The 13,732-nt window shown below is 40.5% G+C and overlaps 1 protein-coding gene across 1 annotated transcript in view; it reads right to left on the reverse strand.

The window, feature by feature from the left end:
- Positions 1-13,732, reverse strand: part of ZNF782 (zinc finger protein 782) — a 133,248-nt gene that overhangs the window by 24,577 nt on the left and 94,939 nt on the right. Inside the window, 4 exon segments of the mRNA XM_045468057.1 lie at positions 11,069-11,127; positions 11,540-11,654; positions 11,890-11,975; positions 13,408-13,725. Coding sequence (XP_045324013.1) covers positions 11,069-11,127; positions 11,540-11,654; positions 11,890-11,975; positions 13,408-13,725 — 578 coding nt within the window.

Consider the following 13,732-nt stretch of genomic DNA (forward strand, 5'->3'; position numbering starts at 1 on the left):
CAGGAGCTGGTTCTTTGAAAGAACAAAGAATTAACAAAATTGATAAACCCCTAGCCAGTTTGATCAAAAAGAAAAAGGAAAGGACCCAAATAAATAAAACAAAGAATGAAAGAGGAGAGATCACAACCACACAGAAATATAAACAATAATAACAGAATGTTATGAGCAATTATATACCAATAAAATGGGCAATCTGGAAGAAATGGACAAATTCCTAGAAACATATAAACTACCAAAACTGAAACAGGAAGAAATAAAAAATTTGAACAAATCCATAACCAATAAAGAAATCGAATTAATAATCAAAAATCTCCTAAAAAAACTAGAGTCCAGGGCTGGATGGCTTTCCAGGGGAATTCTACCAAACATTTAAAGAAGACTTAACACCTTTTCTTTTGAAGCTGTTCCAAAAAGTAGAAATGGAAGGAAAACTTCCAAACTCATTCTATGAAGCCAGCATTACCTTGATTCCAAAACCAGAAAAAGACCCCATTAAAAAGAACTACAGACCAATTTCCCTGATGAACATGGATGCAAAAATCCTCAACAAGATATTAGCCAACCAGATGCAACAATACATTAAAAGAATTATTCACCACGACCAAGTGGGATTTATACCTGGGATGCAGGGCTGGTTCAATATCCACAAAACAATCAATGTGATGCATCACATCAATAAAAGAAAAGAGAAGAACCAAATGATCCTCTTAATAGATGCAAAGAAAGCATTTGATAAAATATAGCATCCTTTTTTGATAAAAACCCTCAAGAAAATAGGGATAGAAGGATTATACCTCAAGATCATAAAAGCCATATATGAAAGACCCACTGCTAATATCATCCTCAATGGGGGGAAAATGGAGAGCTTTCCCCCTAAGGTCAAGAACACGACAAGGATGTCCACTCTCACCACTGTTTCTCAACATAGTATTGGAAGTCTTAGCCTAAGCATTCAGACAACACAAATAAATAAAAGGCATCCAGATTGGCAAGGAGGAAGTTAAACTTTCACTCTTCGCAGATGACATGATACTCTATATGGAAAACCCAAAAGATTCCACCAAAAAACTGCTAGAACTGATCCATGAAATCAGCAGTCTTAGGATATAAAATCAATGCACAGAAATCGGTTGCATACCTATACACTAATAATGAAGTAACAGAAAGAGAAATCAAGGAACCGATCCCATTTACAACTGCACCAAAACCCATAAAATACCTAGGAATAAGCCTAACCAAAGAGGTGAAAAATCTAAACACTGAAAACTACAGAAAGCTTGTGAAAGAAATTGAAGAAGACCCACACACACAAAAATGGAAAAATATTCCATGCTCCTGGAAAGGAAGAATATTGTTAAAATGTCAATACTACCCAAAGCAATCTACATATTCAATGCAATCCCTATCAAAGTAACACCAGCATTCTTCACACAGCTAGAACAAACAATCCTAAAATTTGTATGGAACCAGAAAAGACCCCAAACAGCCAAAGCAATCCTGAAAAAGAAAACCAAAGCAGGAGGCATCACAATCCTGGACTTCAAGCTGTATTACAAAGCTGTAATAGTACAAGACAGTATGGTACTGGCACAAAAACAGACAGATCAATGGAACAGAATAGAGAGCCCAGAGATGGGCCCATAAACATATGGCCAACTAATCTTTTACAAGGCAGGAAAGAATATCCAATGGAATAAAGAGTCTCTTCAGCAAGTGTTGCTGGGAAAACTGGACAGCAACATGCAGAAAAATGAACCTGGACCACTTTCTTACTCCATACACAAAAATAAACTCGAAATGGATGAAAGACCTAAATGTAAGACAGGAAACCATCAAAATCCTCAAGGAGAAAGCAGGCAAAAACTTCTTTGACCTTGGCCGCAGCAACTTCGTACTCAACACATCTCCAGAGGCAAGGGAAACAAAAGCAAAAATGAACTATTGGGACCTCATCAAAATAAAAAGCTTCTGCACAGTGAAGGAAACAATCAGCAAAACTAAAAGGCAGCCAATGGAATGGGAGAAAATATCTGCAAATGACATATCAGATAAAGGGTTAGTACCCAAAATCTATAAAGAACTTATCAAACTCAGGGTGCCTGGGTGGCTCAGTCAGTTAAGTGTCCAACTTTGGCTCAGGTCATGATCTCACAGTTCGTGATTTCGAGCCCCACATGAGGCTCTGTGATGACAGCTCAGAGCCTGAAGCCTGTTTTGGATTGTGTCTCCCTCTCTCTCTGCCCCTCCCCCCTCACATTCTGTGTCTCTCTTGAAAATAAACATTAAAAAAAAAAAGAACTTATCAAACTCAACACCCAAAAAACAAATAACCCAGTGAAGAAATGGGCAAAAGATATGAATAGACACTTCTCCAAAGAAGACATCCCGATGGCCAACTGACACATGAAAAAATGCTCATTCATCATCAGGGAAATACAAGTCAAAACCACAGTGAGATACCACCTCACACCTGTCAGAATGGTTAACATTAACAACTCAGGCAACAACAGATGTTGGCAAGGATGCGGAGAAAGAGGATCTCTTTGCACTGCTGGTGGGAATGCAAACTGGTGCAGCCACTCTGGAATACAGTACGGAGGTTCCTCAAAAAATTAAAAATAGAACTACCCTATGACCCAGCAATTGCACTTCTAGGTATTTATCCAAGGGATACAGGGATGCTGTTTCAAAGGGGCACATGCACTCCAATGTTCCTAGCAGCCCTATCAACAATAGCCAAAGTATGGAAAGAGCCCAAATGTCCATCGATGGATGAATGGATAAAGAAGAGATAGTATATATATACAATGGAGTATTCCTCGGCAATCAAAAGGAATGAAATCTTGCCATTTGCAACTATGTGGATGGAACTAGAGGGTATTATGCTAAGCGAAATTAGAGAAAGACAAATATCATATGACTTCACTCATGAGGAATTTGATATAAAACAGATGTACATAAGGGAAGGGGAGCAAAAATAATATAAAAACAGGGAGGGGTACAAAACATAAGGGACTCTTAAATATAGGGAACAAACAGAGGGTTGCTGGAGGATTGTGGGAGGGGATGGGCTAAATGGATAAGGGGCACTAAGGAAGACACTTGTTGGGATGAACAATGGGTGTTATACATAGGAAATGAATTACTGGAACCTACTCCTGAAATCATTGTTGCACTATACTCTAACTAACTTGGATGTAAATTAAAAAATTAATTAATTTTAGAAAGTCCAATCACAGAATCCAAAAACAGTTGCAACATATACATCTGGCGAATGACTTGTATTGATAACATAGAAATAATTTTGACTAATCAAGGAGATAAAGCAAAGAGTCCAATTAAAACAAAGAACTGAACAGGTACTTTACATAAAAGAATATTTACATGGCCCAACACAAATAATGGTGTTTGAAATTAGCATTTGTTACAGAAAAGCAAAGTATAAATTTCAACAAGAGACCACTATACAGCCACCAGGATAATGAAAATAAAAAAAGACTGACAGTAGCAAGTGTTGGTGAGAATTTGGTACAGTCAGAACGTTGGTAGTATAAATTGGTTCAAGCACTTTAGAAAGCTAATTGTAATATATATTAAAGCTGAACATATGTTTATTCCATGCATCAGCCATTCTATTTCTTAGGTATAACCAAGAGAAATGAAGGTATACTAAGAGACACAAAGGATTGTTCATAGCAGCTTTATTCATAATAGTGCCCAAATGGGAAAATAAAAGTAAAAAAATCACCACCAAGAGAATGAGCCAATAAAGTTATCATATGATCATATAATGAAATACTTTCTGCTCAGCAATAAAAAGGAAGTAATGGGGGTGCCTGGGTGGCTCAGTTGGTTAAGAATCTGACTCTTGGTTTCGGCTCAGGTCATGGTCTCACAGTTTATGAGTTCGAGCCCCACATTAGGCTCTGTGCAGACAGTGCAAAGTCTAATTGGGATTCTCTTTCTGTCTCTCAAAAAAAAAAAAAAAAAAAAAAAAAAGTAATGAAACATACAGCAGCAAGACGGATAATCTAAACCCTGTTATGTACACAGAAAAAAGCCAGATCCCCCCATCTCCTAAAAAAGAGTACAGATTATATGATTCTGTTTATACAATGTTAAAAAATGAAGTTATCCTTTTTTTGGACATATGATGTTAGAATAGCACTTGCCTCTGCAGAGCAGGGCAGTGGTTATTAACTGGAAACTGGAAGGAAGGAAACTTTAGGGTGACAAAAATGTTCTCCATCTTAATCTGAGTGGTAAGTTACATTTGCACATATGTATACATATGTAAAAATCCACCCAGGGGCGCCTGGGTGGCGCAGTCGGTTAAGCGTCCGACTTCAGCCAGGTCACGATCTCGCGGTCCGTGAGTTCGAGCCCCGAGTCAGGCTCTGGGCTGATGGCTCAGAGCCTGGAGCCTGTTTCCGATTCTGTGTCTCCCTCTCTCTCTGCCCCTCCCCCGTTCATGCTCTGTCTCTCTCTGTCCCAAAAATAAATAAACGTTGAAAAAAAAAAATTAAAAAAAAAAAAAAAATCCACCCAGTTCATACTTAAGAGTGTACTTCACCAGTATAAACGATCTCATTTACAGAAATAAATAAAAGGAAAAAATAAAGAATGCATACAAGAGAAAAACTGACAAAAATTCATAGTTAATAATTTGAGAAGGTAGGAACAGGTCTATTACATTATTATCCCTTTGTATCTTTCTATAAATTAAACATTTCCCCAAATGTCACTAGTAGAAATGAAAGAGCCTGGTCTAGCAGACACTAAGTCCAAAGACAATGAAACAGGGAAATATATATGTCCTACATGTCAGAAGGATTAATTCTTTAATAATTAAAAAGTTTTCTTTTAAAAAAATTTTTTTTAAATGTTTTATTTATTTTTGAGACAGAGAGAGACAGAGCATGAGCAGGGGAGGGACAGAGACAGAGGGAGACACAGAATCCGAAACAGGCTCCAGGCTCTGAGCTGTCAGCACAGAGCCCGATGCGGCGCTTGAACTCACAGACCACGAGATCATGACCTGAGCCGAAGTCGGACGCTTAACCGACTGAGCCACCCAGGCGCCCCTAAAAAGCTTTCAAAACGAGCAAAAGGGAGGAAGGCTGATTAACAACTATACACACACAAACACACACAAACCACTTAAAAAATATACTAAATATGCACAATCTCAGCTCTCATACACTTCTGGAACAGGGATCATCATCTTTTTGCCCTTACGTCAAGAAAACCTCTGGAGTCTTGACTCTTACTTCACCCCTTTCACGTTTTTTACAGTCTGCTAGTACTTCCAGATTAAACACAAAACTGCTTTTATTGCATGAATTTATTGCATGTTAGAACTCAGGATGAAGCCCAAACCCTTAAGGAAAACATCTAACAACTTCTAGTGTTATGGGCCTCTTGTCTGACACAAAATGCATACACTGAGGCCATCAGGGTGGGCCCTACCCCAATTTGACTAGTGTCCTTTTAAGAGAAAATCTGAACACAGATATGAACAGAGGGAAGATGATGTGGAGACATAGGGAAAAAGCATCTATAAGCAAAGAAAAGAGGCCTGGAACAGATTCTTCCCTCAACAGTCTTCAGAAGGAACCAACCCTGTCCATTCCCTGATTTTGGATTTCCAGCCTCTAGACTGTAAGAAAATAAAGTTGTTGTTTAAGCCACCCAGTCTGTGGTACTTTATTATGGCAGCCTTAGCAAACTAATATACCTAGTCTGGTCCCAACATTTAATCTCATTCGCTCTTAATATTCCTTAAGAGGAATTCTAAAGTGGAATAGGCAGAGATTCTTACTGGACCCTCAAAATGCAGTAACCTCCCTCTACTCTGCAACAATTAAAATCCCACTTGTTTTTCAGGACTGACGTGATCCTTTTCAATTCTCCACCTTTGATTGACTTAGTCTTTCTCTGACAAATTGCAAATCCTGATGCTGATTCAATTCAAACAATCGATTAGCTAATTCATTTAATCTTAACTTGTTTCCCATGTATAAGGAAGAAAGCTCCACATTATTCCTAGCACCTCCTATGTATTATCCCCTCTAAGGGGACTGTACTTGCCCACAAGAAGTTTAGTTCTTCTCAGAAGCACACAGACAGTCTGGAGATGATCCAGTCTTAAAGATGAGGAGGCTAAATGACAACATCTTATTTATTAATTAAATGACAGCATTTTAGAGAAAAGCATGAGATGGGGGTGGTGATGTCAGGAAAACATCCTCTTGGAGCATCCTTTATTAAGAAGAACAGGTCTTTTTTGTAATGCATACAAATATGCACAGGTTTCTAAGACAAAAGATAGTAATGGCACGGGCTCTGCCTTATAAGAAGTAAGGTGGTCTGAAAATAGGAATCTAAATTCTTAGGGTGCCTGGGTGGCTCAGATGGTTAAGCCTCCAACTCTTGACTTCTGTGCAGGTCATGATATTATGGTTCATAGGATCTAGCCTGGAGTCGGACTCTGTGCTGTCAGTGCGGAGCCTGCTTGGGATTCACTCTCTCCTCTCTCTCTGCCCCTCTCTGGCTCATGTATGCATGTGTACGTGCACACACGCGGCTCTCTCTCAAAATAAATAAACATTAAAAAAAAAAAAGAAATCCAAATTTTTTCAGTGGCCCAGTTCTATATAGAGAGGAGATAATCTTTTATTAAAAACAATTGAATGAGCATTCTCAACTAAAGAAGAGGGCTTCGAATGGAGCATATGAAAATGAACCCATGGTAGTTCCACACCTTGAAGCTAATAGTCTAACTGGAGAGACAAATACATTATCACGTGACTTGCACCAATGCATGAAGTTATAATGGGGCTGTGCAGATTCAGAAAAGGGGAAATTAGCACAGAGGGAGACAAGGGGAAAGAGAAGAGTATTACTTCTTGGATGAGGCAACCAAAGCTGACTCATAGCAGGTCAAAAGTAAAGAGCCAGACCTCATCACCATTAGAATGGCCACTATCAGAAAATAGCAAGTGTTGGCAAGGATGTAGAGTAACTAGAATCCCTGTGCACTGCTGGTGGGAATATAAAATGGCACGGCCACTGTGGAACAGTACGGTGGTTCCTCAAAAAATTAAATGTAGAATTACCACATGAACCAGTAATGCCACTTTGGGAAATAAATACCCACGAGACTGGCATTCTTGGAAGAGGTATCTGTACACCTATGCTCATAGCAGCATTATTCACAATAACCAAAAGGTGGAAGTAACCTAAGTGTCTAACACGTGATGAAGGGATAAATAAAATGTGGTATATACACACAATGTATTATTATTCAGCCTTAAAAAAAAGAAGGAAATTCTGATACATGCATGAAACTTGAGAACTTCATGCTAAGTGAAATAAACGAGTCACAAAAAAACAATTACTATATGATTCTACTTATATGAGTAGGGACATTAATGGACAGAAAGTAGAGTGGTGGCTGCCAGAGGCCAAATGCTGAGAAGAATGATGAGCTGTTGTTTAATGGATATATAGCTTGGGGCACCTGGGTGGCTCAGTCGGTCAAGTGCCTGACTCTTGATTTTGGCTCAGGTCATGATCACATGGTTAGTGAGACGGGCTTCTCAATAATATCACAGAGCCTGCTTAAGATTCTCTCTCCTTCTCTCTCTGCCCCTCCCCTGCTCATGACCTCTCTCAAAATAAATAGATAAACATTTACAAAAAATAATGGATATACAGCTTTAGTTCTGCAAGATGAAGAGTTCTGGAGACTGGGTGCATAGAAATATGAATGTACTTAATATTACTGAACTGTACAGTTAAAAAATGGCTACAATGATATATATTTTCTGCATTTTGCTACAATTAAAAATAAAATGAAAAAAGAAAAATAAGGAGCCAAGTGTCTTAGATGCTTGGGCTGCCATAACAAAATACCACAGAATAGCAGACATTTATTTCCTCACAGTTCTAGAGGCTAGAAGTCCAAGATCAGAGTATCACCATGGTTGGGTTCTGGTGACATTGTCTTCCTGGGTTACAGATGGCCACTTCTTGCTGTGTCCTCACATGGCCTTTGCCTGGCGCCTATGTGTAGAGAGAGAAATCTGTCTCTCTCTTTCTTTTCTTGTAAGACCATCAATCCTACTGGATTAGGATTCCCACCCTTATGCTTCACTTAATCCCCATTACCTCCTAAAAGCTCTCTCTCTAGGGGTGCCTGGATGGCTAGTTGGTTGAGTGTCAGACTCTTGACTTTGGCTCAGGTCATGATCTCAGTTTGTGGGTTTGAGCTCCACGTCAGGGCTCTGTACTGACAGTACGGGGCCTGCTTGGGATTCTCTCTCTACTCCTTCCTCACTTACATGTGCACTCTCTCTCAAAATAAATAAATAGACATTTTTAAAAAATGCTCTATCTCTAAATACAGTCACACTGGGGGGTAGGGATTCAACATATAAATTTGGGGTGGGGGAACACAATTCAATCCACAGCACCAGATGCACAGGATGAGGATGTGGTTCTAAAGGTCAATCCAGAGAAGACAATGAAAAGATAATATGAAGCAGTTAGGGATAGGAGGATATGTTTAAAAAACTCAATGAGGTTTGGTTTAGTAATTTTTTTTCTTTTACCTTTTAGTAATATTTTTAATAGCAAATTTTTTTTAATGTCATATTCCCCACTAGATTGTGAACACTATTAGTGAAGAAAAGTATCTGTATTGTTTAAGCTGTAACTATGGCACATGCTACTTTCTTGGAACATCTTGGTTGCTCAATAGTTATCAAAAAAGTCAGAACACCAAAAAAAGTGGAAAAATAAATAAATAAAAGGAAGGGGTAATGCTTCCAAAGCCTGAACACTGTCTTGAGAAATTAGGAATTTTATCATATGGGGTAAAGAGCCATGAGGTGATTTACACAAGGACAAGACGTTACTTCATTAGCATTTAGATGAACTACCCATGTGGAAGGTGTGCTTGAGTAGGTGACAAAAGAAATGGGCAGGTTAGTAAAGAAGCTATTCCAACAGTTCAGTTGTGATACTGTGAGATAGCAAAAAAGGAATAAAGTAGCAGAATGCATTTATTTGTTTTTAGGTTTATTTATTTTGAGAGAGAGAGAGAGAGCACAAGTGGGGGAGGAACACAGAGAGGGGGAGAGAGGGAGAGGGAGAGGGAGAGAGAGGGAGAGAGAGAGAGAGAGAGAGAGAGAGAGAGAGAGAGAGAATCCCAAGCAGGTTCAGCACAGAGCCTGATAGAGAGAGAGAGAGAGAGAGAGAGAGAGAGAGAATCCCAAGCAGGTTCAGCACAGAGCCTGATGTGGGGCTCAAACTCATGAATCACGAGATCATGACCTGAGCCGACAACAAGAGTTGGATGCTTAACTGAGACACCCACACACCCCAAGAATGCATTTAAAATATGCATTTAGGTTTAACCATATAAAATAGCTGTCATCTTTGACAAATAGGAAAGTAGCAAGACATGAGTACACACCAGATGTGGCAGAAGTTGCGAGACTGAGAACAAAAGGAGCCTGGGATGCACTGCACTTTTGTGGCTTGGGTGCCTGGCTGACTAGGGAGGGAAAGATGAGGGGATAGTTTGGGGAGGGCTGTAAATCTTAACTTTTACTTTGAATCAATTGAGCTGGAGATGCCTTTTGGATACCTACAGAGAGATGTTGAGTCAACTATGTCCAATATGGTAGACACTAGCCACGTGTGACTATTTGAAACCTAAATTAAAAATATGGTTACTCAGTCACACTAGCTGCATTTTGAGTGTTCAACAGGTACATGTGGCTAATGGCCACCGTTTGGGACAATGCAAATAAAGATCATTTCCATCATCACAAAAAGTGCTACTGGTCACAGGGGGCTGCAGAGACACATTTGCAAGAACTAACAAATACATCACTGTTCAAACCAGAGCGGGGATGAAAGGAGTCAAGAAGACTAGCTGGAAAAATAGGGAAAAGGAATGGAAACTTGTGAAGGGAAATGTGAAAGGGCAAGAGAAGGAAGGTGCCTCCACAAAAGAAACAAGCATAAACCGACACAGACACTAACACGGGAGACCTTCCAGAAGGACAAAGTAGGGGCGGAGTCAGACACTGCATACAGATCTGTGCGAGACCCACTGGATTGAACTGTAATTAGGTCACTGGTGAGTGTAGGTCACAGGCACATGCAGCGGCCTGAAATGTGAATGGAAAGTGCAGTAGCATTTGCTAGAGAATAGAACTTTAAGCTGTCTGCTAAACAGCTTGTTCAATACGGGCACTTGAGAGAAATATGTACACAGAGCTATTTTTAGGACATGAATGTACCAGCTATTCATGCTGGGCTCCAGTTAGTCTAAGTGTTATCTCTGGGTCCAGCAGGATGATCACAGAAAGGTCTACTTCTTCTGTTTTATTGACACAGACAACTGTATTAATGAAAGCCCTGCTTTGGTAATGTGCCCTTTACTTCCACTGAGGAAAAAGTGGAAACAACATTCTATAATTATTTCAGGGTTGTTCTGGAAAGATCTGCACTATCACCTACCTGAAGATCAACAAAGACATTTTTCCTGACTTCAGTAACTTTAGACTCCATAAGGAATGTTTGCTTTAAGATTCTCATCAGTGCATATCTGAAACAAATATTGTCTGTCTGACTCTCTGCCATGGCTATTAGGTCAGGAAGAAATCTGCCCCTGTACTTTGAAAAATCTGTAACGTCAGAGGACTGCATCTATCCACATGCCAACTCTGCTGTACTACTCATCTGCTTTGCTGTATCTTTCTTGTATGGTTTTGATCCATTTCTTTTTTTATTATTATTAAAAAATTTTTTGTGTGTCTATTTATTTTTGAGAGAAAGAGAGACAAAGTGCAAGTGGGGTAGGGGCAGACAGAGAGGGGGAGACACAGAATCTGAAGCAGGCTCCAGGCTCTGAGCTGTCAGCACAGAGCCTAAACATGGGACTTGAACTCACAAACTGTGAGGGTTTTGATCTATTTCTATTTCTACTTTTCTATGTTAATTAACCACCCATAAAATCCATTATAAAAAAAGGTGCATACATACAACTCACCTGAGTTGTGTCCATTTTCTGCTGTTGTTGGGAGAGTACGGACAACTGTGAAGGATAAGCTGGGAATAAGGAAAGAGGAAAGGAATCATGAGAGGTCTGGTGAGATTCTGCATTCAGTTGCCTAAAAGTCTCATCACACCAGCTGGGGAAAAGCCTCCCTATGGAAAAATGTCCTGTTGACCCTTGAGAAGGGGCAGGAAGCACCACAGAGTGCTTCATTCCCTGAATATGTAGTACATCTCTGATATGATCACATGGATGTAACCTTGCTATTTTTCACTAGGTGACTGTGAATTATTTCCCCATTGATTATTAATATTCTATTAATATTATTTATACTTTGAGCTAGAGAATCAACAGAAAACTGTGGGAAAAAAAGATGCTTAGTGACCAAATATTTTAAAATACTTTTGTTCTTCTGAACAAAGGACTTTTGGTAAAACTTTTGATAAGACACTTCTAGTGACTTACGTGTGACAGAATGAACAGCACTATGCTTTCCTCCTAGCTCTGTCCTGGGTGACCAGGGGACATACATCTGAGGCTCCAGTTTTTTAAAAGTTTCAAAAGAGTCAGAGATAGAAATCTACTCCTATACTGTCATTTTGTAATTCTTTATGTTCAGGATAAAGGAAGCCTCAGCATATCCCTAGATGCCCCTTCTGATGGACACAATGAGAGAGTGGCTCAGAATCTGCAAAGTAAGTGAAGAATGAAGAAAATAGGGGGCTGTTTAGGGACGGAGAATGAATTTCCTTGGCTCTGGCTTGGCTTTTCTTGTACGGCCTGACAATCACCAATCTCTTCCAACCCCAGCTCACCACCTTCTGCAAGCTGGACCAGTTTCCACTGTCATACAGTCTGTGATGGCTTCTGGATGTGGTGACATCACCAAGTCTGGCTCTTTCTGGAAAAGGTAATAACAAAATGCTTCTGGTGGAACAAATTAGGACCCACTCCTTTCTGGGTTCTTCTGCATTTGTTCTGAAGCTTTGGTGAATATGGTTCCTGTCAGATAAACTTTTCTTCCAGGTGGGACTCCTGTCCCCAGGGCTCCTGTCCTGCTTGCCACACAAGAGCTGCTTTGTTCCAAAGACGTTGAGATTTAGGCCTAGGAAACAAATTCCTTTTAGTTGAAACTTTCATTGAGAGCAAAATTTCTTAGCTTCAGCACTACTGACATTTTGGGCTGCAGAATTCTTTGTGACGGGGGGTGGGGGGTCCTGTACGTTGTAGGATGCCTAGCAGTATTTCTGGTGTCTACCCACCAGATGTTAGTAGCAATCCTCCTCTGTTGTGACAAACCATATCATCTCCAGCCATTTCCAAAAGTCCTCTGGAGAGCAAAATCGCCCTGGTTGGGCACCACTACTGTAGGGCCTGATTTTCTTCAAGATCATTATAACTGTTCTATTATTATAGCCACTAGCCACGTCCCACTACTGAGCACTTGAAATGTGGCTAGTGCCACATGTTGAAGAATATTTTGTATATATTGAGATAAACACAGTATGTTCTTAAATTTAATTTCACGTTTTAGTTTTTAATATGGCTACTAGAACATTTAAAATTACCAATGTGGCTCACCTTATCTACTGGACAGCACTGCACTAGATATCAGACTGTGCCTTCTGAAGACAGAGACAGCCTGGACAGCACAGGAGGTACCAGGAGCCTCGGTCTTATCCAGAGGCTCTGGAGACATGCCAGAAGCCCCAGAATAGATGCACGTGTTAGAAAGTGACATTTACGTCAGAGAGTGACATCATGCTAACTTTACAATCATAGTCACTCTGCTACTGCCGTGAAGCCTACAATGTTGGGTTTTAGGGAGGCAGGGTATTAGGAATAGCTGAATTTAGGAGTAAAGCCTATCTGTATTTGCATCCTGGCTTCATCGCCTTTTTGACCTGTGGTCTGTAATTTCACTCTTCTGAGCCCCCATTTTCTTTTTCTTTCTTCTCTTTCTTTCTTTCTTTCTAAGGATATGGTTATTCCTATAAATGGGGTGGCTGCAAAAACTAAGTTAAATACTAAATAAAAAAGAACAAAGTGTCTTTCAAATATGATGGGAGCCAACACTATATTTTGGCGTATTGCCTACTACTTACTAGTGTTACTAACACTTGGCTAAATGCATTATAGGTTATGACTTACCTCTTTCTGAACAACGCCACAAAGCAGTTTTTAACTACTATCCTTATTTTCAGATAAGAACCTCACTTATGCCCAAGTGACAAAGGCGGAATTTATCCGGTCTTTCTGGCTTCCAAGTCCAACGCCAGGGCGCGCTTTGTGCCGGGCTCATGGTCAGTATCCAATACGGAAACGCGCATTACCCTCCCGCCGCCGGCCTGGATCTTCCCCGCTCCCGCTGCAGTCAGCTCCCGCACCCCAGTCTGCAGGGAACATCTTCCGACAACACTCGCCCCATCTGGGCCCCTGGAGCCCACACCCACCCGTCTTTGCCAGGTCTACGTTCCTGCCGGGGTCGGCACTTGGGGTGAACGGGGAGTTCCCGAGACATCGTGGTCCCTTCCTCTGGGCACGAGCCCGCCCCTCTCCCTCCCGGCGTGCGGAGTAGGCCTCTCTCACCTGAGGGCAAACCCGGCGCGTCCGCACAGCCAGGGAGGACGGAAGCCGGTAAATGGGAGTGACTGCACA

The sequence above is a fragment of the Leopardus geoffroyi genome, chromosome D4, assembly GCF_018350155.1.
Source record: "Leopardus geoffroyi isolate Oge1 chromosome D4, O.geoffroyi_Oge1_pat1.0, whole genome shotgun sequence".
Taxonomy (NCBI): domain Eukaryota; kingdom Metazoa; phylum Chordata; class Mammalia; order Carnivora; family Felidae; genus Leopardus; species Leopardus geoffroyi.